Source organism: Lampetra fluviatilis, chromosome 56, assembly GCF_964198595.1.
Source record: "Lampetra fluviatilis chromosome 56, kcLamFluv1.1, whole genome shotgun sequence".
NCBI lineage: Eukaryota > Metazoa > Chordata > Hyperoartia > Petromyzontiformes > Petromyzontidae > Lampetra > Lampetra fluviatilis.
Genome location: NC_136330.1, coordinates 6,733,953 through 6,760,899, shown reverse-complemented (window position 1 = coordinate 6,760,899; position 26,947 = coordinate 6,733,953). Strand labels below are relative to the sequence as shown.

Here is a 26,947-nt window from a genome sequence, read left to right as displayed (position 1 = left end):
TTGTGCCAGGCTAGGTGCGCTTCGTGGGGGGGGGGGGGCATCGTGAGGGTGAAGACTCACGGTCAACACCCCCAATTGGCAGAGCCTGGAGGAGACTGTAACCCCACCCCCCCCCACCCCCCCACCCCCCACCCCCCCACCCCCCCACCCCCCCACCCCCCCACCCCCCCCACCCCCCCACCCCCACCCCCCGTCCCCTCCCTTCGGAGGTTCCTCCCAGAAACGGCAGGAAACCACTGCGGTTGGCCATGTGGAATGACCGCACACGCACACACACGCGCACACGCACACACACGCACACGCACGCACACACACACGCGCACACACGTGCATGCACACACACACGTGCACACACGCACACACACGCGCACACACGCACACACACACGCGCACACACACGCACACGCACACACACGCGCACACATGTGCATGCACACACACACGTGCACACGCACACACACGCACACGCACACACACATGCATGTGCACACACGCATGCACACACACACGTGCACACACACACGTGCACACACGCACGTGCACACCCATGTGCACACACACGCGCACACATACGTGCACACACGTGCGCACACACACACACGTGCACACATACGTGCACCCACACACACGTGCACACACGCACGCACACACACACGCGCACACACACGTGCACACACACACGTACAAAGACAAATGTCCCCCGTATAGCCTTGACGGACTGTTTGGGGCAAGTGCGGCTAGCGGCGCCTAACGAAGGCCGGCACGGCGCACGAGGGGGTGGGCGGCCAGAGACGACCTTTACACACCGCACCAGGTACTCATTTCGGGCTGAGTCGACCTAGGGGAGGCCTAGGACCGCTTCAGATGATAATCGTCCGCACACAAAGACACAGACATCCACCTGCGCGCATCAATCCAGTGACATCTAAGGCCTTCGCTCCTGACCCGGCACCCCCCCCCCTCCCGCCCCCCCCCTGCCCCCCCCCCTGCCCCCCCCCCGCCCCCCAGGGAGATGAGATGAAGGCCCCCCACCCCCCCCACCCATTTTCCTCCCCACCAAGCCCCTGAGCCCCCGGTAACCCTGGCAACCGACTCCCGCATACACAGGCTGACACGGCAACCACCGAACTCGTCACTTCGCCGTCTCGCTCGCTCACCTGGTCACCCAATCGCTGTAACCCACTCACTCATTCACCTACTCACCCACCCACTCACCTACTCACTTACCTACTTACCCACCCACCCACTCACCTCCTCACCCACTCACTCACTCACCTACTTACCCACCCACCCCACTCACCTACTCACCCACTCACTCACCTACTTACCCACTCACTCACCTACCCACCCACTCACTCACCTACTCACCCACCCACTCACTCACATCACCTACTTACCCACCCACCCACTCACCTACTCACCCACTCACTCACCTACTTACCCACTCACTCACCTACCCACCCACTCACTCATCTACTTACCCACCCACTCACCCACTCACCCACTTACCCACTCACCCACCCACCCACCCACTTACCCACTCACCCACCCACTCACCTACCCACTAACTCACCCACTCACTCTCCTACTTACCCACCCCCTCACTCACCTACTTACCCACTCACCCACCCACTTACTCACTCACCTACTTACCCACCCACTCACCCACTCACCTACTCACTCACTCACTCACCTACTTACCCACCCACTCACTCACCCACCCACTCACTCACTCTCCTACTTACCCACTCACCCACTCACCCACCCACCCACTCACCTACCCAATCGCTCTAACCCACTCACCCACCTACTCACCCACTCACCCACCTACTTGCCCACTCACTCACCCACCCACTCACCCACCTACTCACCCACCCACTCACCCAGACACTCAATCGCTGTAACCCGCTCACCCACCCACTCGCCCATCCACTCATCCACCCACCCGATGGCACCCCATGCTGCACCTCCAATTAGCACGATTGGCTCTGTACGGTGCGAAAACAGTTCAACATACGGAGATGCACCCACTCCCCCACCCACTCACCCACTCCCCCACCCACTCACCCGCTCACCGACCCACTCACCCACTCACCCACTCCCCCACCCGCTCACCGACCCACTCACCCACTCACCCACTCCCCCACCCGCTCACCGACCCACTCACCCACTCCCCCACCCACTCACCCGCTCACCGACCCACTCACCCGCTCACCCGCTCACCGACCCAATCGTTATAGCCCACTTACCCTGTGTCTCCCCCCCTCCTCCCCGTGTGTCCCCACCATTTGTCCCTGCCATGTCCCCCGGTGTGTGTGTCTGTGTGTGTCCGTGTCCCCCCCCCATGTCCTCCCATGTCCCCCCGTGTGTCGTCGTCCCCACCCCCCGTGCCCCCCCCCCGTGTCCCTCCGTGTCCTCCCGTGTCCCCCCGTGTGTCGTCGTCCCCCATGTCCCCCCGTGTCCCTCCGTATCTCCTCCGTATCCCCCCGTGTCTCCCGGTGTGTGTGTCCGTGTGTCGTCCCCCCCCATGTCCCCCCCGTGTCTTTCCGTGTCCCCTCCGTGTGTCCCCGTGTCTCCCGGTGTGTCCCCGTGTCATTCCCCCCTCCGTGTGTCCCCCCCGCCTCCGTGTGTCCCACCCTCCCCTCCGTGTGTCCCACCCTCCCCTCCGTGTGTCCCACCCCCACCCCCCGGCGTGTCCCAGCGCTGTGGTGGGCTCTCAGGACGCGTCCCTGGTGGTGACCCTGGTGGAGGCCGCCGACCTGAGCCGCACCATGTTCTACTCCAGCCTGAGCACCCACGCCGCCAAGATGCTGGACAAGGTGCGCAGACCGCACGCCCGCACCACCAACACAAAGGTCCCCCGTGTAGCCTCAGCAGGCTGTTGGGGACAAGTGCTGTTAGCGAGCACCTGTGAAGGCCGGCACGGCACTAGAGGGGGTGGGGTGGCCAGCACCACGCCCGGCCGCCTTTGTCTCCCCAGCGGCGATGTTTGCTACGTACCGTACGAGATGCTCATTTGAGGCTGAGTCGACCTAGCTGGTGCCCAGGCTCGGTTCAGATAATCGCCGTGAGCCGCACCGACCACTACACTACCACTCCCCCAGCACACGCTGTAGCAACCACACCACCACTCACGGTTACGACCACACCACCACAAAGTGACCATCACAGCACCACCACAACACAGTGGCAACCACACCACCACACACTGTCTACAATACCACACCACCACACCGCCCCCACCACACCACCACACACAGTGTTGACCACACCACCACACACTGTCTACAATACCACACCACCACACCGCCCCCACCACACCACCACACTCAGTGTTGACCACACCACCACACACTGTCTACAATACCACACCACCACACCGCCCCCACCACACCACCACACTCAGTGTTGACCACACCACCACACACTGTCTACAATACCACACCACCACACTGCCCCCACCACACCACCACACTCAGTGTTGACCACACCACCACACACTGTCTACAATACCACACCACCACACCGCCCCCACCACACCACCACACTCAGTGTTGACCACACCACCACACACTGTCTACAATACCACACCACCACACCACCCCCACCACACCACCACACTCAGTGTTGACCACACCACCACACACTGTCTACAATACCACACCACCACACCGCCCCCACCACACCACCACACTCAGTGTCGACCACACCACCACACAATTCCACCGACCACACCGCACTGTGTTGATGCCGCTACTGCTGCAGAGAATGGCGATAATGACGCTGACGGTACTAACGGTGGTGACGGTGAACACGGTACTAACAGTGCTAACGCTGTTGATGGTGATGACGGTGCTGATGGTACTAACGGTGCTGACGGTAATAACGGTGCTGACGGTACTAACGGTGGCTACGGCATCGACGGTGACGATGGTGCTAACGGTGCTGATGGTACTAACGGTGCTGACGGTACTAACGGTGCTGACGGTAATAACGGTGCTGACGGTACTAACGGTGGCTACGGTATCGACGGTGACGATGGTGCTAACGGTGCTGATGGTACTAACGGTGCTGATGGTACTAACGGTGCTGACGGTACTAACGGTGCTGACGGTACTGACGGTGCTGACGGTACTGACGGTGCTGATGGTACTGACGGTGCTGATGGTACTAACGGTGCTGACGGTACTAACGGTGCTGACGGTACTAACGGTGCTGATGGTACTAACGGTGTTGATGGTACTAACGGTGTTGATGGTACTAACGGTGTTGATGGTACTAACGGTGCTGATGGTACTAACGGTGACGACGGTACTAACGGTGCTGATGGTACTAACGGTGACGACGGTACTAACGGTGCTGATGGTGCTAACGGTGACGATGGTACTAACGGTACTGATGGTACTAACGGTGCTGATGGTACTAACGGCGCTGACGGTACTAATGGTGCTGACGGTACTGACGGTGCTGACGGTACTAACGGTGCTGACGGTACTAACGGTGCTGACGGTACTAACGGTGCTGATGGTACTAACGGTGACGATGGTACTAACGGTGGCGACGGTACTAACGGTGCTGATGGTACTAACGGTGACGACGGTACTAACGGTGCTGATGGTACTAACGGTGCTGATGGTACTAACGGTGCTGATGGTACTAACGGTGCTGACGGTACTAACGGTGTTGATGGTACTAACGGTGCTGATGGTACTAACGGTGACGACGGTACTAACGGTGCTGATGGTACTAACGGTGACGACGGTACTAACGGTGCTGATGGTACTAACGGTGACGATGGTACTAACGGTGCTGATGGTACTAACGGTGCTGACGGTACTAACGGTGCTGATGGTACTAACGGTGCTGATGTTACTAACGGTGACGATGGTACTAACGGTGTTGATGGTACTAACGGTGTTGATGGTACTAACGGTGTTGATGGTACTAACGGTGCTGATGGTACTAACGGTGACGATGGTACTAACGGTGTTGATGGTACTAACGGTGTTGATGGTACTAACGGTGTTGATGGTACTAACGATGCTGATGGTACTAACGGTGTTGATGGTACTAACGGTGCTTATGGTACTAACGGTGCTGATGGTACTAACGGTGTTGACGGTGTTGACGGTGTTGACGGTGACGATGGTACTGACGGTGTTGACGGTGACGATGGTACTAACGGTGCTGATGGTACTAACGGTGTTGACGTTGCTGATGGTACTAACGGTGCTGATGGTACTAACGGTGCTGATGGTACTAACGGTGATGACGGTGCTGATGGTACTAACGGTGACGGCGGTGATGACTGTGTTGACGGTACTAACGGTGCTGATGGTACTAACGGTGCTGACGGTGTTGACGGTGACGATGGTACTAACGGTGACGATGGTACTAACGGTGCTGACGGTATTGGCGGTGACGAGGGCACTAACGGTGACGATGGTACTAACGGTGTTGACGGTGTTAACAGTGACGAGGGTACTAACGGTGACGACGGTACTAACGGTGCTGACGGTACCAACGGTGGCTCCGTTGCCGACGGCGGTGGGCGCCAGGTGGAGTGTCCCCCTGCGGACCTGTCCCCGCCGGTGGTGGTGGCCCAGACGCTGTCTCTGCTGCGCGACGTGCTCACCTCCCACGACGCCTCCGTGGTGCCCCTCGACGCACGGCAGGACGACTTCCAGCAGGCACGGGGTCACGCGGGGTCACGCTGGGTCACAAGGGGGGGTCACAAGGGGGGGGGGGACACGGGGTCACGCGGGGGGGGGGGGACACGGGGGTGGGGATATGGGGGGGGACACGGGGGGGGGAACATGGGGGGGACACAGGGGGGGGGACACGGGGGGGGGGGGGACACGGGGGGGGGACACGGGGGGGGGGGACACGGGGGGGGGACACGGGGGGGGGGGACACGGGGGGGGGACACGGGGCGGGGGGACACGGGGGGGGGGGGGAGACACGGTGAGTTCGGTGGGGGGGAGGCATGCGGAGAGACGCGGGGAGGCATAGGGGCACACAGACAGACATGGAGACACACAGGTTGACAAGGACACGCAAGGAGACGCGGAGATACGCCGGGAGACATAAGGGCACACAATGAGACAAGGGACACGCGGAGACACAGAAACAGATGCATCTGAGCGCCCATCTGAGCGCCCTGTCACCTTCTCATGTCTCCTCGTGTCTCTCCCCTGCATCTTCCTCGTTCCCCGTGTCTCTCCGCTTGTCTCAGCGTGTCTCTCCCCGGCGTGTCTCCCCCCAGTGTCTCCCCCCCCCACGTGTCTCCCCCCCCGTGTCTCCCCCCGGTGTCTCCCCACGTGTCTCCCCCCCCGTGTCTCCCCCCCCACGTGTCTCCCCCCACGTGTCTCCCCACGTGTCTCCCCCCCCACGTGTCTCCCCCCCCCCCCCGTGTCTCCCCCCCCCCCGTGTCTCCCCCCCCCCCGTGTCTCCCCCCCCCCCGTGTCTCCCCTCCGTGTCTCCCCCCCGTGTCTCCCCCCCGTGTCTCCCCCCCGTCTCCCCCCCCCCCCGTGTCCCCCAGGTGGTGTCGTGCCTGCTGGACCCTCTGCTCAGCGTGTGCACTGTGTGCGCCAGCTCGCTGGCCGCCGTTCCCATGGCCGTCTTCCTCGTCAACTCGCTCTACGCCATGAGGGGGGGCCCTGGCCCCCCACGAGTTCACCGAGCAGCGTCTAGACCTCCTCCAGCTGCAGGTGACACCACCGGGGGGGGGGGCGGTAAAGACAAAGGTCCCCCGTGTAGCCTTAACATACTGTTAGGGCAAGTGCTGTTAGCGAGCAGCACCTATGCAGGTCGGCACGGCGCACGAGGGGGTGGGTGGCCAGCGCCACGCCCGGCCGCCTTTGTCTCCCCTGTGCCGATGTTTAGACATCGCACCAGGTACTCATTTAAGGTTGAGTCGACCTAGGGGAAGCCTAAGAGCAGTTCCTGCTCGCAGCCAACATCGGTAACAAATATCTTAGCGGTTAAATTTCGATTTAAAGCTTTCGTGACTGCAGGGATTCATCTTCTTGGTTCTTTCGGTAAAGTCACGTAGAAGGGAAATAATAAAATTATAAAAATAAAACATAATAAAATACAATTCTCACGACGTTTCGGCCACATTCATTCAGACGCTGTCTCCCCGACAGACCTGGTCTTCACCTGAGGACGGCTGCTTGCGTTGTGGCCGAATCGTCGTAAGAATGATTTTATTATGTTTTATTTTTTATTATTTTATTATTTCCCTTCTACGTGACGACTTTACCGAAAGAACCAAGAAGATCTAAGCGGTTGTTGCCCTCCTAGGTTGACGCAGCCTGAAACGATTACCTGGTTGCGGTGTGTAAACATTGGCACTGGGGAGACAAAGGCGGCTGGGCGGGCGTGTTGTTTCTGCCCACACCACCCCATTCCGGCCTTACGTGGTGCTTGCGAAAAGCACTTTACCCAACAGCCTGTGCAGGCTACACTGGGGACAGGGGGGGGGATCTTTGTCTTTGTGCCCCCCCCCTCCCTCTGGCCCCCTCCACTCCCAAGGATTCTTCAAATGTCGTTGGAACTTTGGAATGCTGAGCAGGGCCGCACCGGGCTGGCGATGGAACAGGCGGCCACCAGCGCGCACCGTGTGTGTGTGTCTGTGTGTGTGGGGAGCGGTGGCGCAGTGGTTAGCGCACTGTGTGTGTGTGGGGAGCGGTGGTGTAGCGGTTAGCGCTACGCTGCGCTATGAACCCGGCGACCCGGGTTCGATTCCCGCTCACGGCAAACACCAGTGACGATTTTCTGAACCGGTCCTGGGCCTCCCCTAGGTCGACTCAGCCTCAAATGAGTACCTGGTGCGGTGTGTAAACATCGCCACTGGGGAGACAAAGGCGGTCGGGCGTGGTGCTGGCCACCCACCCCCTCGTGTGCCGTGCCGGCCTTCATAGGTGCTCGCTAACAGCACTTGCCCCTACAGTCTGTTAAGGCTATACGGGGGATCTTTGTCTTTGCCGCAGGAGATGTTAACTCCCTCGCCTTGTATGCAGGAGGCTGTGGGTTCGATCCCAACCCCTGACGCCTGTTTACATGTCTCTCTCCCCGTGGTCGCGTGGATTTTTCTCCGGGTCCTCCGATTTTTCCCCTCCACGTTTAGAATCAAGATGCATTTCGAGTATTTGGGCTGCGACACATTTGCACGCGATGATAATGATGATGATAAGTCACTTTGTTGAGCTGTCATTTGTGATAGCCAGAGTCGCTTCTAGAAAAGATCTACGCAGTTCAGTGGGGTCTTACCTGGTAAAATACAAGTATAACCCGTAAAAACAAAGTTTTTTACTATAAATCCTTTATATGCGTGGCGGCTAGAGTCCTCTCGTCCTCTGGCTTGAGATGGCTGCCACCTATGGGTCAGATGATTGCATTGCACCATTAAGCAATTGGTAATTAAATATAATATTTTTGTCCTAACAGTGTAAAATTTTGGGAAAAAAATGTCACGAACATTAATTGTCACGCACAACGAGTCTGTGTGCAAAATGTCAGCTCGATTGGATCACGGGAAGTGGGTTAAAAAAACGACCGAAAGATTTGCACGGTCGTAAGCAAGCAAGCGAACTTAATATAAAGGATTTTAAAAAATACAAGTGTTTGTTTGTTTGTCGCTTCTCCCCCATTACTCTATTCTCTCTCCACTCTCTGACTCTCTCACGCCCTCGCCTCGCCCTCTCAGATCGAGGCCCACCTGGACACGCTGGTGAACGAGCAGGCCTCGCTGATGCTGACGCGTGCCGGCATGGCGGCCGTCTACAGCCGGGTGCAGCAACACCGGCCCGAGCAGGTGACACGGCCTCACAGGCTAGGCCTCACAGGCTAGGCCTCACAGACTAGGCCTCACAGGCTAGGCCTCACAGACTAGGCCTCACAGACTAGGCCTCACAGACTAGGCCTCACAGGCTAGGCCTCACAGACTAGGCCTCACAGACTAGGCCTCACAGGCTAGGCCTCACAGACTAGGCCTCACAGACTAGGCCTCACAGACTAGGCCTCACAGACTAGGCCTCACAGACTAGGCCTCACAGACTAGGCCTCACAGACTAGGCCTCACAGGCTAGGCCTCACAGGCTAGGCCTCACAGACTAGGCCTCACAGACTAGGCCTCACAGACTAGGCCTCACAGGCTAGGCCTCACAGACTAGGCCTCACAGACTAGGCCTCACAGACTAGGCCTCACAGGCTAGGCCTCATAGACTAGGCCTCACAGACTAGGCCTCACAGACTAGGCCTCACAGACTAGGCCTCACAGGCTAGGCCTCACAGACTAGGCCTCACAGGCTAGGCCTCACAGACTAGGCCTCACAGACTAGGCCTCACAGACTAGGCCTCACAGACTAGGCCTCACAGGCTAGGCCTCATAGACTAGGCCTCACAGACTAGGCCTCACAGACTAGGCCTCACAGACTAGGCCTCACAGGCTAGGCCTCACAGACTAGGCCTCACAGACTAGGCCTCACAGACTAGGCCTCACAGACTAGGCCTCACAGGCTAGGCCTCACAGACTAGGCCTCACAAACTAGGCCTCACAGACTAGGCCTCACAGACTAGGCCTCACAAACTAGGCCTCACAGGCTAGGCCTCACAGACTAGGCCTCACAAACTAGGCCTCACAGACTAGGCCTCACAGACTAAGCCTCACAAACTAGGCCTCACAGACTAGGCCTCACAAACTAGGCCTCACAGGCTAGGCCTCACAGACTAGGCCTCACAAACTAGGCCTCACAGACTAGGCCTCACAGACTAGGCCTCACAAACTAGGCCTCACAGGCTAGGCCTCACAGACTAGGCCTCACAAACTAGGCCTCAGACTAGGCCTCACAGACTAGGCCTCACAAACTAGGCCTCACAGGCTAGGCCTCACAGACTAGGCCTCACAAACTAGGCCTGACAGGCTAGGCCTCACAGACTAGGCCTCACCAGCTAGGCCTCACAGACTAGGCCTCACAGACTAGGCCTCACAGACTAGGCCTCACCGGCTAGGCCTCACAGACTAGGCCTCACAATCTAGGCCTCACAAACTAGGCCTCACAGACTAGGCCTCACAGACTAGGCCTCACAGACTAGGCCTCACCAGCTAGGCCTCACAGACTAGGCATCACAGACTAGGCCTCACAAACTAGGCCTCACAGACTAGGCCTCACAGACTAGGTCTCACAGACTAGGCCTCACAAACTAGGCCTCACAGACTAGGCCTCACAAACTAGGCCTCACAGACTAGGCCTCACAGACTAGGCCTCACAAACTAGGCCTCACAGACTAGGCCTCACAGACTAGGCCTCACAGACTAGGCCTCACAGACTAGGCCTCACAAACTAGGCCTCACAGACTAGGCCTCACAGACTAGGCCTCACAGACTAGGCCTCACAGACTAGGCCTCACCAGCTAGGCCTTACAGACTAGGCCTCACAGACTAGGCCTCACCAGCTAGGCCTCACAGACTAGGCCTCACAGACTAGGCCTCACAGACTAGGCCTCACAAACTAGGCCTCACAAACTAGGCCTCACAGACTAGGCCTCACAGACTAGGCCTCACCAGCTAGGCCTCACAGACTAGGCCTCACCAGCTAGGCCTTACAGACTAGGCCTCACAGACTAGGCCTCACAGGCTAGGCCTTACAGACTAGGCCTCACACGCTAGGCCTCACAGACTAGGCCTCACCAGCTAGGCCTCACAGACTAGGCCTCACCAGCTAGGCCTCACAGACTAGGCCTCATGGACTTGACATCACTGCTACTTTTCGATTTAAAGCTTTCGTGACTGCAGCAGGGATTCATCTTCTTGGTTCTTTCGGTAAAGTCACGTAGAAGGGAAGTAATAAAATAATACAAATAAAACATAGTAAAATAATTCTCACGACGTTTCGGCCACAACGCAAGCAGCCGTCCTCAGGTGAAGAAACAGGTCTGTCGGGAAGACTCTGTCTTCTCTGTCTCCCCGACAGACCTGTTTCTGCACCTGAGGACGGCTGCTTGCGTTGTGGCCGAAACGTCGTGAGAATTGTATTTTATTATGTTTTATTTTTATTATTTTGTTATTTCACTTCTTCGTGACTTTACCGAAAGAACCAAGAAGATCACTGCTACTGTCTCATCCATCAACATCATCACCATCTTCACCACTCATAGATAAAATAATAAAAAATAAAACATAATAAAATAATTCTCACGACGTTTCGGCCGCAACGCAAGCACCTGAAGACGGCTGCTTGCATTGTGGCCGAAACGTCGTGAGAATTGTATTTTATTATGTTTTATTTTTATCATTTTATTACTTCCCTTCTACGTGATTTTACCGAAAGAACCAAGAAGATGAATCCCTGCAGTCACGAAAGCTTTAAATCGAAAAGACCTCCCGAGTTGTTTACCCATCTCTTGAGTCTCGCATACTTCCCTCTTCCTGGTATACAGGAGGTTGGGGGTTCGATTCCGACCCCGACTCCTGTATATTTGGAGTTTGCTTGTGTCTCTCTCTTTCCGTGATCGTTCGGCTTTTTTCTCCGGGTCCTCCGTTTTTTCCCCTCCACAATTAGAAAGACGCATTTAGAGTATGTGGCTGCTGTCGATGTCCACGTGATGAGCCGCTTCGTTGAGCGATCGTGTGTGGCCAGGTCGTTTCTGAAGAAGAGCCTTACCTGGTGAAATAAAAACAAAAGTTCACCATCTCATTCTAGATTTGAAGCTTTCGTGACTGCAAGGATTCATACGCTTAGTTCTTTCGGTAAAGTCACAAGCTCATGGCAGGGGTTATTCAATCCGGACAGGCCCGGCCCCTGTTGGCTTGGCACAAAGTGGTACTCGGTTTTATTCACCGCGGAGAGATAGTGGGCGGGGGATGATGGTGGGGCGAGTGGTAACGGTGAGTGATGTTGTTGTGATTCACGTTTCAGGGTCCCCTGTCTCAAATACCGGGAATGGATGAGTCCTCGGTGAAAGGAGCCATGGTGAGACATCGTCTTCATCATGATCGTCACAAGCCTCATCATCATCATGGTCATCATCATTGCCATCACTAGCATAGTCATCGTCATCATCATCATCGTCATCATCATCATCATCGTCATCATCATCAATATCATCATTGCCATCACTAGCATAGTCACCATCATCGTCATCGTCATTATCATCATCATCATCATCGTCATCATCATCGTCATTATCATCATCATCATCATCGTCATCATCATCGTCATCATCATCGTCATCATCATCGTCATCATCATCATCATCATCATCGTCATCATCATCGTCATCATCATCGTCATCATCATCGTCATCATCATCGTCATCATCATCGTCATCATTGTCATCATCATCATAGTCATCATCGTCATCATTGTCATCACAAGCATCGTCATCATCATCATCATCGTCATCATCATCATCATCATCGTCATCATCATCATCATCGTCATTATCATCGTCATCATCATCGTCATCATCATCGTCATCATCATCGTCATCATTGTCATCATCATCATAGTCATCATCGTCATCATTGTCATCACAAGCATAGTCATCATCATCGTCATCATTGTCATCATCATCATAGTCATCATCATCATAGTCATCATCGTCATCATTGTCATCACAAGCATCGTCATCATCATCGTCATCATCATCGTCATCATTGTCATCATCATCATAGTCATCATCGTCATCATTGTCATCACAAGCATCGTCATCATCATCGTCATCATCATCGTCATCATCATCGTCATCATCATCGTCATCATCATCGTCATCATCATCGTCATCATCATCGTCATCATTGTCATCATCATCATAGTCATCATCGTCATCATTGTCATCACAAGCATAGTCATCATCATCGTCATCATCATCGTCATCATTGTCATCATCATCATAGTCATCATCATCATAGTCATCATCGTCATCATTGTCATCACAAGCATCGTCATCATCATCGTCATCATCATCGTCATCATCATCGTCATCATCATCGTCATCATTGTCATCATCATCGTCATCATTGTCATCATCATCATAGTCATATTCGTCATCATCACCACACACATTGTCAGTGTTATCACACACACCTCTTCCTAATTATCGCACCCAAACGCATTTGTCATCTTTATCATCAGCATCACAAACATCGTCACCAGCATTACCAGAAACATCATCGCGAGCAGCATTGTCATCATTGTCAACGCAGACATCGTTATAATGATCATGACAATCTTAATTTATAGAACTTTCGTGACTGCAGGAATTATTATTTGTTTCTTTCGGTTAAGTCACGTCTAAAGATAAAATAATAAATTAAATTAAATAATAGAATACGACGTTTCGATTGCAACACAAGCAATCATCATCAGGTATAATGAAATAGCGACATAAAATCTCACCAGAAAAACTATAGACAGACATATTAGCAGACAGATATCACCAAGATACATAGAGAGAGCAACACAGGTAACAGTGAGAGGTGGTCGTCTCTGTGGGGGTGGCCTTAAATAGACAGAGGAGGGCGGACGCAGAGAGAAGGAAGGGGGGTTAGAGAAAAAATTAGCATATCAATGAGTCGCATATCAATGAGTCGCTATTTCATTATACCTGATGATGATTGCTTGTGTTGCAATCGAAACGTCGTATTCTATTATTTAATTTAATTTATTATTTTATCTTTGGACGCGACTTAACCGAAAGAAACAAATCATAATAATGAGCATGCCAATCTCGATCACAATTATCATCATCATTTTCGTGAGCATCATCACATCGCAATCACCCAAGATTTCAGTAGTGCTGGCTCAATGTTTGCGACAGGCCCAGTATGAACCTTCAGATAGAGAGAGACACGCAGACACAGAGCCAGGGCTCGAACCCAGGATCCCATCTGTCTCGTACAGGCCCACTATGATCCCTCAGAGAGAGAAACACACAGACACAGAGACCCAAGGATCTAACCCAGGATCTCATCTGTCTCGTACAGGCCTATTATGATCCATCAGAGAGAGAGAGAGACACACACAGACACAGATACCCAAGGATCGAACCCAGGATCTCATCTGTCTCGTACAGGCCCACTATGATACCTCAGAGAGAGAGACAGACATAGAACCAGGGCTCGAACCCAGGATCTCTGCGGTACATGCTCATCATCTCCGATTAACACGGTTGACTACGTACGGTGCGAAATAATTTCAACTTACACGCACATTTCGATTTAAAGCTTTCGTGACTGCAGGGATTCATCTTCTTGGTTCTTTCGGTAAAGTCACGTAGAAGGGAAGTAATAAAATAATAAAACTAAAACATAATAAAATAATTCTCACGACGTTTCGCACGCAACGCAAGCAGCCGTCCTCAGGCGAAGAATGAAACACCACCAAGCTTGGAGCGTATATTTAAGCTGGGTTGGATGGGGGAAGTAGAGCGCTTTGACAAAAGAATTTGCACATCAAGGAGGAATTTAACATATTTAAGGGAAATGCGTAGGAGGTGGGCTGGGGGGTTTCAAAGTCATATTATGCCCGTGCATTATGCAGGATTAGCAGCATCAAAGGGAGGGGATGGGGGTAGCATTAACAAAGGGAAGGAGTGTTAATAGTATGCAGCTACACGCACACACCTACATCTGTGACTCCCCCCACCCCCAACGCCACATGCAGGGGCAGTTCTCTCGGTACCTCTCGTCCCCGGACTCGCACACCTTGCCGCAGCTGCAGATGTTGCACAGCTCCAGCCTCAAGTACGTATGTGCTCACGACGCACTCACGTGTCACGTGCCACTCACACACGTGTCACTCACGTGCCACTCACGTGCCACTCACGTGTCACTCACTCACGTGTCACGTCCCACACACGTGTCACTCACGTGTCACGTCCCACACACGTGTCACTCACGTGCCACTCGCTCACGTGTCACGTCCCACACACGTGTCACGTCCCACACACGTGTCACGTGTCACTCACGTGTCACGTGCCACTCACTCACGTCCCACACACGTGTCACTCACGTGTCACTCACGTGTCACGTGTCACTCACTCACACGTGTCACTCACGTGTCACTCGCGTGTCACGCGCGCGCGCGCGCTCACGACACGCACACGTGTCACGTGTCACTCACGTGTCACGTCCCACACACGTGTCACTCGCGTGTCACACACGCGCGCGCGTCCCATGGGCAATGGCTCCAAGCGAGGAGCTCAAGGAGGTGAAGGAGGAGGGCGGCTGCTCCGTGTCCAGGGCACCGCTCCTGGTGCCTCCCCCGAGGTCGACTCGCTCTCCGGCGAGTGGCGGCGCGCTGCACCAAACACGTCGTCGCCGCCGGGGAGACAAACGCGGCCGGGTCGCGGTCCGTCGACGGCCACGCCGCCGCCGCCGCCGCCGCTCTTTGCCCACGGCCCGCGCGAGCTACACGGGGGACCTTTGTCTTTGCGCGCAGGGAGGTTGTGTGCGCCCGCGCCGCGGCGCTCGTGAGCACGGCCTACGCCGAGGTGTACGACGCGGTCCATCGCCACGGCAACCGCTACGGGGAGGCCGTCACAGCGGCGACCATGCAGCCCACGCCGCAGCAAGTGCAGGCGCTCCTCATGTGAACCAGAGACGCCGCTGCCACCAGCACCACCACCACCACCAGCACCAGCAGCACCACCCGCACCACCACCACCAGCACCACCACCAGCACCACCACCAGCACCATCACCACCACCACCAGCACCACCAGCACCACCAGCACCAGCACCACCGTCCACCAGCACCACCACCGCCGCCACCACCACCGCCACCACCACCACCGCCACCACCACCAGCACCACCACCAGCACCGCCACCACCACCACCAGCAGCACCACCACCAGCACCACCACCACCGCCACCGCCACCGCCACCACCACCACCACCACCAGCACCACCGCCGCCACCACCAGCACCACCACCGCCACCACCACCACCACCAGCACCACGGGTGGACTCCACCACCACGGACGAAATCCACCACCAACACTGCTACCGACGGAGCCCGCCGAGTGCAGTGGTGGTGGTGGTGGTGGATTCTGGTGGTGGATTTTGTTGGTGGTGGTCACCACCAACGTAATCCACCACCGCCGTGGGCTGACACCACCACCACCACCGGCAGACTCCACCACCGATGGAATCCACCACCGTGGGCCGACACCACCACCACCACCGGCAGACTCCACCACCGATGGAATCCACCACCACCACCGGTGGACTCCACCGCTACCGGCAGATTCTTCCACCACCAGCGGCTTCCTCCGGACGACTCTGCCACCGTTGGTGGACGACTTCCAGTGGTTGACCCCTGACCTCCCGCTGGTAGATTCTTACACCACGCAGGAGTCGCGACCACCACCGACGACACGACACGACAGCCGCCGTTCGCCACCGAGTGACGGTGACGTCACCACGGCGCCCGTGCCAGGCCAGGTGCATCTTGAGGGCATCGCACGAAGCGTCGAAGGCTCGCTGGCAGGAGGTCACTGGACAGACCCAGGTCGTGGCTGATCACCACCACCACCAGCACCACCATGGTGCTAACCATTGCGCCGCAACTCCACCCAACTGCTGTACAATATTCATGTTCATATTATTATGATGACAACCTCATAGACTCGCACAGAAACCCACAGACTCGCACAGAGACCCACAGACTCGCACAGAGACCCATAGACTCGCACAGAGACCCATAGACTCGCACAGAGACCCATAGACTCGCACAGAGACCCATAGACTCGCACAGAGACCCATAGACTCGCACAGAGACCCATAGACTCATACAGAGACCAATAGACTCACACAGAGATTCATAGACTCATACAGAGACCAATAGACTCACACAGAGACTCATAGACTCACACAAAGACCCATAGACTCACACAGAGACCCATAGACTCACACAGAGACCCATAGACTCACGCAGAGACCCATAGACTCACACAGAGACCCATAGACTCACGCAGAGACCCATAGACTCGCACAGAGACCCATAGACTCACACAGAGACCCACAGACTCGCACAGAGACCCACAGGCTCACACAGAGACCCATAGACTCGCAGAGAGACCCATAGACTCACAAAGACCCACAGACTCACACAGAGACCCAAAGACTGGCACAGAGACCCAAAGACTCACACAGAGACCCACAGACTCGCACAGAGACCCATAGACTCGCACAGAGACCCATAGACTCGCACAGAGACCCATAGACTCACACAGAGACCCATGGACTCGCACAGAGACCCATAGACTCGCACAGAGACCCATAGACTCGCAGAGAGACCCATAGACTCACAGAGACCCATAGACTCGCACAGAGACCCATAGACTGGCAGAGAGACCCATAGACTCACAGAGACCCACAGACTCACACAGAGACCCACAGACTCACACAGAAACCCACAGACTCACACAGAGACCCACAGACTCGCACAGAGACCCATAGACTCACAGAGACCCACAGACTCACATATAGACCCATAGACTCACACAGAGACCCACAGACTCACACAGAGACCCACAGACTCACATAGACGGGGTGGTGATCAGGCAAGGGTCTTCTCTGGTGTCGCGAGTTTATGGCGAGATGTTGACTACCTCGCCTGGTTTACAGGAGGTCGTGGGTTCGATTTTGACCCTGATGCCTGCTGCTGTATATTTGGAGTTTGTGTTTTTCCCGTGGTCGCGTGGATTCACGGTGGGAGCCAGTGGGGGGGTGGGGTGGCACTTGCCCCCCCCCCCCCCCAATCATTGGGGTTTATTAGTAAAAAATTGGCAAAGTCACGTAGGTAAAACATTAAAATTAATAAAAATAAAATAAAAATCACGACATTTCGTGTTGCCTCCGAAACGTCGTGATTTTTATTTTATTTTACTTTTATTAATTTTAATGTTTCACCTACGTGACTTTACCGAAAAAAAATCTAAGAATATGACTCCTTGCAGTCACGAAAGCTTCAAATCTAGAATAAATCGGCATTTTGCGACCCCCAATGCCACTGTGTAGCATATGATTACGTGCCAGGGACTCTATGAGATGATAGGACAATTGTCTGAGTCCATAATTGGAAATAAGTAACTGCAAAGCAGTTATAAGTGACTGACAGAATTGTGCGCAGTTGCGTATACAGGACACGACTTCCCTGAAGGCGATAATTGTTTTTTTACCCTTCTATCTGGCAACAAAACTGACACCTTTTTTACGAGGAGTCATGTTTGCATAGACCGCAATACCTGCAGTCATACTGCAAACAAAAAACACAACTCTGATAATGTATGTGCACTGTCCTTGAAGTTGATTGGTCCACACCCGAGACAGCTTTCCTTAGAGCCTTAGTGCCTAGTCTCACATGGTGTTGGACCAGATGACGCCTTCTGGTCCAACACCATGTGAGACTAGGCTCTAAGGAAAGCTGTCTCGGGTGTGGACCAATCAACTTCAAGGACAGTGCATACATTATCAGAGTTTTGTTTTTTGTGTCCATTATGACTGCAGGTATTGTGGTCTATGCAAACATGACTCCTCGTAAAAAAGGTGTCAGTTTTGTTGCCAGATAAAAGGGTAAAAAAACAATTATCATATTTTTTACTGGCAAATGAGGTACCAATGGTGTAAATGCTTTTTAGTAATATAATAATAGGGTTTTCCCCCTTTTTCCTGGCAACAAAACTGAAACCTTTTTACGAGGATTCATGGCGGCATTAACCACGATACTTGCTGTCAAAATGCAGAAAAAAGTGGAAAAACCCCCATTATTATATTTTGGTACTGGCAAAGGAGGTCTAATGATATAGATGCTCACCCCGAGCCCTCATTACTTTGATAGTGCATTGTCTTTGAGCTGTACGCCTTTTGGCGTCATCTGGTTTAGCACCAATTGGGTCGAGGCTCAAAAGAAAGCCGTCTCTGGTGTGAACCAATCAGTTTCAAGGACAATGCATCATATTATCAGTGTGTGTGTTTTGTTTGCATTTTGACTGCAAGTATTGTGGTTAATGCAGTTACATGAATCCTTGTAAAAAGGTTTCAATTTTGTTGCCAGAAAAAAGGGGGAAAACCCCTGTTATTATATTTTGGTACTGGCAGAGGAGGTCTAATGATGTAGATTATTTTTGGTGTTAGTTTAGTTTCGATCGCTCAAAATAATATCACATCCCACGTGGGTTTTCGCTCCCATCGGTCAAATTTCATCCCCAACAATCTGGGCTCCGTTGCCGGCTGCACTGACATTTCACAGGCCGTTGCATTCGGTGTGGCGATCATAATCGCCACCACCGTCATCATCACCATCATCACTATCGTCGCCATCATCACCACAGTCGTCATCACCATCATCACCATAATCCACCATCATCATCACCATCATCATCGTCGTCATTGCCATCGTCATCACCACCATCGTCACCATCATCACCATAATCCACCATCATTATCGTCATTGCCACCATCATCACCACCATCATCACCATCATCACCATAATCCATCATCACTACCATCATCATCATCACTACCATCATCACCACCATCATCACCATCATCACCATAATCCACCATCACTACCATCATCGTCATTGCCACCGTCATCACCGTCGTCACCATCATCACCATAATCCACCATCATCATCATTGCCATCGTCATCACCACCATCATCACCATCATCACCATAATCCACCCTCATCACTACCATCATCATCATCATTGCCACCATCATCACCACCATCATCACCATCATCACCATAATCCACCATCATCACCATAATCCACCATCATCACTACCATCATCATCGTCATTGCCACCGTCATCACCACTGTCGTCATCATCACCATAATCCACCATCATCACTACCATCATCACTACCATCATCATCGTCATTGCCACCGTCATCACCACTGTCGTCATCATCACCATAATCCACCATCATCACTACCATCATCACTACCATCATCATCGTCATTGCCACCGTCATCACCACTGTCGTCATCACCATAATCCACCATCATCACGACCATCGTCATTGCCACCATCATCACCACCATCATCACCACTATCATCATCATCATCACCATAATCCACCATCATCACGACCATCATCATCACCACCACCACCATCCATCATCATCAACCGTGGTCACTCCACTGCTGGATGAAGGCCTCCCAAACTCACCGTCCCCTTCCTGAACCTCCACCCGGTCCTCTCTCTCTCTCAGCCTCACCTCCACTCCCTTCCTCTCCCCTACCCCTCGTCCCTCCCCTCGCTCCCCTAGAGGCCTTCCATGACCCCCACCCCTCCCCCCGTGTGTGCCCATTCATCGGCCCGAGTGGACATCGGTGAACAAGAGCTTTATCGCTCATCGGATTTCTCCGGTATAAATAAATATCCTGATTCCGACTCTATTTTGTCACCGCTTTTTAGCAATGTTTTCGAGCGCGCCTTGAGCCCCTAAATATAGGATGAGATCCTGTGATGTAACAAAAGATCCCCCGTGTAGCCTTCACAGACTGCAGGGGCAAGTGCTGTTAGCGAGTAGCACCTATGAAGGCCGGCACGGCACACGAGGGGGTGGGTGGCCAGCATCACGCCCGGCCGCCTTTGTCTCCCCAGTGGCGATGTTTACTACACACCGCACCAGGTACTCATTTGAGGCCGAGTCGACCTAGGGGAGGCGCAGGACCGGTTCGGATAATCGTCGCTGTTGTTGGTGGCCGTGAGCGGGAATCGAACTCGGGTCGCCGGGTTCGTAGCGCTAACCGCTGCGCCACCGCTCCCCGCTGCGATGTAACAATCCAAGGCCGGCACCTGCACACAAGCTTTCGATTCCCTTCGCTCCGTCTCCTTTGCCGGACGTGCTACTCGGACAAGTTCCACCCCCTGATGATGATGACGATGATCGTGGCGGCCATGTGACTCACGCTCTTGAGTAGAGGCGCTAACCGTTACACACCTGGCCGGGGCGTAGTGCTGGCCACCCACCCCCTCGTGTGCCACAGTGCCGGCCTTCACAGGTGCTGCTACTACTCGCTAACAGCACTTGCCCCGACAGTCTGTTAAGGCTACACGGGGGATCTTTGTCTTTATCTTTGTACAGGGAGCGGTGGTTTAGCGGTTAGCGCTACGAACCCGGCAACCCGAGTTCGATTCCCGCTCAAGGCCAACGCCCGGTGACGATTATTTGAACCGGTCCTGGGCCTCCTCTAGGTCGACTCAGCCTCAAATGAGTATCTGGTGCGGTGTGTAGTAAACATCGCCACTAGGGAGACAAAGGCGGCCGGGCGTGGTGCTGGCCACCCACCAACTCGTGTACCGTGCCGGCCTTCATAGGTGCTACTCGCTAACAGCACTTGCCCCTACAGTCTGTTAAGGCTACACGGGGGATCTTTGTCTTTGTGTGTACGTGTGACTCGGTATAGATTTTGTATATGGGGACAGGAAGCGAAGCTACGAACCCGACGACCCAGAGTTCAATTCCCGCTCACGGCCAACACCGGTGACGATTATTTGAACCGGTCCTGGGCCTCCTCTAGGTCGACTCAGCCTCAAATGAGTATCTGGTGCGGTGTGTAGTAAACATCGCCACTAGGGAGACAAAGGCGGCCGGGCGTGGTGCTGGCCACCCACCCCCTCGTGTGCCGTGCCGGCCTTCACAGGTGCTGCGCCTCGCTAGCAGCACTTGCCCCTACAGCCTGCTAAAGGCTATACGGGTGGTCTTTGTCTTTTGACTGTCAGTAATGACGTGTGTGGATATGCAAGTGTGTATGACTGCCAGTATTGATGTCTAAGTGTGTGTGAGGATGTGTGTATGTGAATGTCACTATTGATGTGTGTGTGTTTGTGTGTCAGGATGTGTGTGTCAGGATGTGTGTATGTGCATGTCACTATTGATGTGTCTGTGTATGCGAGTGGGGAGCGGTGGTGCAGCGGTTAGCGCGCTGCGCTATGAACCCGGCGACCCGGGTTCGATCCCCACTCACGGCCAACACCCAGTGACGATTATCTGAACCGGTCCTGAGCCTCCCCTAGGTCGACTCAGCCTCAAATGAGTACCTGGTGCGGTGTGTAAACATTGCCACTGGGGAGACAAAGGCGGTCGGGCATGGTGCTGGCCACCCACCCCCTCGTGTACAGTTCCGTTCTTCAGAGGTGCTGGCTAACAGCACTTGCCCCTACAGTCTGTTAAGGCTATACGGGGGGGGGGGATCTATGTTTTTGTATGTGCATGTCACTATTGATGTGTTTGTGTATGCGAGCGGTGGCGCAGTGGTTAGCGCACTGCGCTACGGACCCGTTGACCCGTGTTCGATTTCCGCCTACGACCGATAACAGTGGCGAATATTTCAACCGCTCCCGGGCCTCCCCTAGGTCGACTCAGCCTTAAACGAGTACCCGGCGCAGTGTGCTGAGCATCACCGCTGGGAAGACAAAGGCGGCCGGGTGTGTGTGGTGTTGGCCACATTTTAGTTGTGAGTGGCGTGGGAAGGGATATGCAGAGTCTGTATGGAATTGCAACAGGACCTACATCTCGCCTTTATTGACCAAATAAACTTACTACATTACTGAACTTTTTTTTTATTTGAACAGGTAAGGCCCACCACTGAGCTATTGAGCCCTTTTTCAAAAGCGGCCTGACCACAAATGATAATAGCTCAGCGAAGTGGCTTATCGTGTGGAAATGTATAGCAGGCGAATACTCAAAATCGCGTGATGTTGATTCTAAATGTGGAGGGGAAACCCCGCGGGACCCGGAGAAAAATCCACGCGAACGCGGTGAGAGAGAGGCACACAAACTCTAAATACACAGCAGCAGGCGTCAGGGTTTAGATCGATCCCACGACCTCCTGCACACCAGGCGAGGTAGTCAACATCTAGCCACCGTGATGATGATGAGAGAGAGACACGCAAACACCAAATATACAGCAGGCGTCAGGGTTTAGATCAATCCCATGACCTCCTGTATACCAGGTGAGGTAGTCAACATCTCCTTGCCACCGTGATGATGAGAGAGAGACACGCAAACACCAAATATACAGCAGGCGTCAGGGTTTAGATCTAACCCACGACCTCCTGCATACCAGGCGAGGTAGTCAACATCTAGCCACCGTGGCGTTCCTCATCATCATAATCGATACCATCAATAGGTCGAGGCTTTGGGTTGCTCTTCGTGCTCTCAATCATTCATTGTTTAGTTTCGCGTCTGTAATTAAAGACTTTCGTGATAGTTGGCAGGCCCCGGGTGTAGCTGCGTGGTTGGGAGTGAGCCATTTCCTGTCCGCTTTGGGATGCGACTGGGATGTCCTCTGGTCCATATGTTTGACCACATCATTGGAAAACGCCTTCAGTGGATGTGCCAGTGGGTTTTTTTTATTTTTCCCATCTGGTACAGATAATGAATTGGAAGGCTGCATGGTGCCACAGTGCGGTCAAGGGATGGCTCCCGAATTGGCCCAGCCATGTTATGTGCACGCTGATGACCTGCTAATTTTCCATTTAAAGCTTTCGTGACTGCAGCGATTCATCTTCTTGGTTCTTTCGGTAAAGTCACGTAGAAGGGAAATAATAAAGTAATAAAAATAAAACATAATAAAATACAATTCTCACGACGTTTCGGCCACAACGCAAGCAGCCGTCCTCAGGTGAAGAACGCTGTCTTTCCGACAGACCTATCTCTCAACATTGCCCCGTTGAATTTCGATTTAAAGCTTTCGTGACTGCAGGGATTAATCTTCTTGGTTCTTTCGGTAAAGTCACGTAGAAGGGAAATAATAAAGTAATAAAGTTAAAACATAATAAAATACAATTCTCACGACGTTTCGGCCACAACGCAAGCAGCCGCCCTCGGGTGAAGAGCAGGGCTATCGGAAAGACAGCGTCCGAATGAACACCACCAAGCTTGGCAGCGTATATTTCAGCTGGGTTAGAGGAGGAGAGCGCCTTGACAAAGGAATTTACATTTGAACAGAGGAATTTAGCATATTTATGGCAAATGCAGATATGGGATTAGTCACTACTTGTGGAATGTGTAGATGGTTGGGAGAGGTCTCAAAGTCATATTATGCCCGTGCATTATGCGATGGGGCGACTGTAGAGAGAGATTGGTGAGGAGTTCCCAGTACCTGGGCAGCGTGCTCATGACCAGCTCTGGTTTAACAGCCGCAGGTCTACGACTCCAACACGAGTCAAGATGCCAACACATTCATCTACGGAGGGAGCTGGTAGGAACGTTGGGTTGCTCGGTCAATGGCCTGCAGGGTCAACGGCGGCGTGGTGTATTCCGCAAATATGGCCGACTGTGAGGGCGGGCACAAGCCGGCGTGAGTAGGTTAAACGTTGAGTTTTATAAGGGCACCACGGGGTGACCAGCCCCTCCCCACCCAGCCCCACCACTCACACCCACCACCCAGCCCCCACCCACCCCACCCAGCCCCTCCCCACCCTCCCCCACCCAGCCCCTCCCCACCCCTCCCAACCCAGCCCCACCCTCCCCTCCCCACCCAGCCCCACCCTCCCCCACCCAGCCCCTCCCCGCCCTCCCCTCCCAGCCCCTCCCCACCCTCCCCACCCAGCCCCTCCCCACCCAGCCCCTCCCTACACGACGAACACAATAATCCCCTGTGGGCTGATGTAACCAGGAGGTTCCTACCAGTATTATCTCTTTCATCGGTTACTTAAGGCTGCGTGTGGAAGCTGTCTGTCGGTCCCTACGAAGCTCCCCCCGAGGTCTTCTCAACCACAGTCATGCCCTCTCCCTTGTCTCGGCTTGCAAAACGTGGACCCCCCCCCCCCCGCCGCCTCTTCAAAGGAACATCGTCGCGAGCTGAAACCGTTCAGGCTGGCACTGCCCACCTACGATACACGCCCGGGGTTTAACCAAGACCGGATTGTGTGAGGAGCTCACAGATCCCTGAAAGATCTGGACACAGTCCCATCGTTTTTTTTTCTTCTCGGTTCTTTCGGTAAAGTCACGTAGAAGGGAAATAATAAAATAATAAAAATTCAACATAATAAAATACAATTCTCACGACGTTTCGGCCACAACGCAAGTAGCCGTCCTCAGGTGAAGAACAGGTCTGTCGGAAAGACAGCGTCTGAATACAGTCCCATCGGTGAACTCCTCCGGCAGGCAAGTCTGCGTTGGCTGGGTCATGTAGCCTGCAGCCATGCCCAGTCACCGCATGCCCAGCCACCGTATGCCCAGTCACCGTATGTCCAGTTACCGTATGTCCAGTTACCGCATGCCCAGCCACCGCATAGCCCAAGCAGCTTCTGTTTGGGTGCGTAGAGGGGGATAATTGGGCTCGACACACGCTGGAGAAGAGATGGAGTGATGGGGGACAGGAGGACGTGGAGCTGAGTGGACTTTCCAATCATCGGTACCAGCGGTGTCAAGATTGGCCTCTGTGGAGGAGGAGGTTTGTGAATGACGCTGCTACTGGACAGTTGGAGGCAGTCACCATCCAGCAATAGCGGAGGAGCGACGCTCACAGCAACGAGCGGAACGCCGGTCGGTTAAAACGCAGCAAGTTGGCACAGGTGGTGCATCTGACAGTCATCTCAGTCACCACGGCACCTGCTGGGGCTGTCACGTGACCTTCCAGCAGCGAGCCTTCGACGCTTCACGTGGCCTCAACGTGCACCTAGCCTGGCACAGGCGCCGTGGTGACGTCACCGCCACTTCGTGGCTCGGCGAGCATTTGAACCGGTCCCGGACCTCCCCTAGGTCGACTCAACCCTTAAATCAGTGCCTGGTGCGGTGCGGAATCAACATCACAGTATTGGGGAAACAAAGGCGGTCGGCCGTCGTGTTGGTCTCCCTGCCTCCGATCGGTATGCCTTGGTCGTCAGCGCTCGCCATAGGCACTTGCCCCAACAGTCTGCGAAGGCTATACGGGGGATCTTTGCCTCTGTTGGGAGGTGTCCCCCCCTCCCCGCAAAGACCTGCACCAATTTTCTCCGCCCCTCTCCACTGCCCCCCCCCCAAAACCCTCCCCCCCTAAAACCCTCCCCCCCCAAAACCCTCCCTCCCAAAACCCTCCCTCCCTAAAACCCGCCCCCCTCCCCCACCCGCCCCCTCCCCCACCCCCAAAACCCCCCGCCCCCTTTCCCCACCCGCCCCCTCCCCCCTCAAAACCCTCCCCCCCTAAAACCCGCCCCCCTCCACCACCCGCCCCTCCCCCCCCCAAAACCGCCACCCTCCCCCACACGCCCCCCCCCAAGCCCCCCCCCCTCCCCCCAAAAACCCGCGCCCCCCACCCGCCCCCCTCTCCCCCGCCCCCCTCTCCCCGCTAGTGAGTCGTTCTAGAGAGCTGCTCACTATCGTGCACTCGTTTCCTTCCCTCTCCCTCCTCTCTCTCCTCCTCTCTCTTCCTCTCTCTCTCTCCTCTCCCTCTCCTCTCTCTCCTCCTCTCTCTCTCCAACACGGAGTTAGGGAGCTGAAACACACGCAGAAAGAAACACACACACAGAAAACACACACACAGAACACACACACACAGAACACACACACAGAAAACACACACACAGAACACACACACACAGAACACACACACAGAAAACACACACACAGAACACACACACACAGAACACACACACAGAAAACACACACACAGAACACACACACACAGAACACACACACAGAAAACACACACACAGAACACACACACACACAGAACACACACACAGAAAACACACACACAGAAACACACACACAGAAAACCCTCACACAGAAAACACACACACAGAACACACACAGAAAACACAGAAAACCCTCACAGAAAACACACACAGAAAACGCACACACAGAAAACACACACACAGAACACACAGAAAACACAGAAAACCCTCACAGAAAACACACACACAGAACACGCACACACAGAAAACACACACACAGAACACACACACACACAGAACACACACACACACAGAAC

At 54.2% G+C, this 26,947-nt stretch overlaps 1 protein-coding gene across 1 annotated transcript in view; it reads left to right on the top strand.

Moving 5' to 3' along the window:
- The window catches only part of COG6 (component of oligomeric golgi complex 6), a 63,765-nt gene extending 45,921 nt beyond the window's left edge, over nt 1-17,844 (top strand). Inside the window, 8 exon segments of the mRNA XM_078880212.1 lie at nt 2,702-2,819; nt 5,559-5,690; nt 6,542-6,652; nt 6,654-6,710; nt 8,711-8,818; nt 11,922-11,975; nt 14,670-14,749; nt 15,447-17,844. Coding sequence (XP_078736338.1) covers nt 2,702-2,819; nt 5,559-5,690; nt 6,542-6,652; nt 6,654-6,710; nt 8,711-8,818; nt 11,922-11,975; nt 14,670-14,749; nt 15,447-15,600 — 814 coding nt within the window. The 3' untranslated portion in view covers nt 15,601-17,844.
- Nucleotides 17,845-26,947: the final 9,103 nt, after the last annotated feature.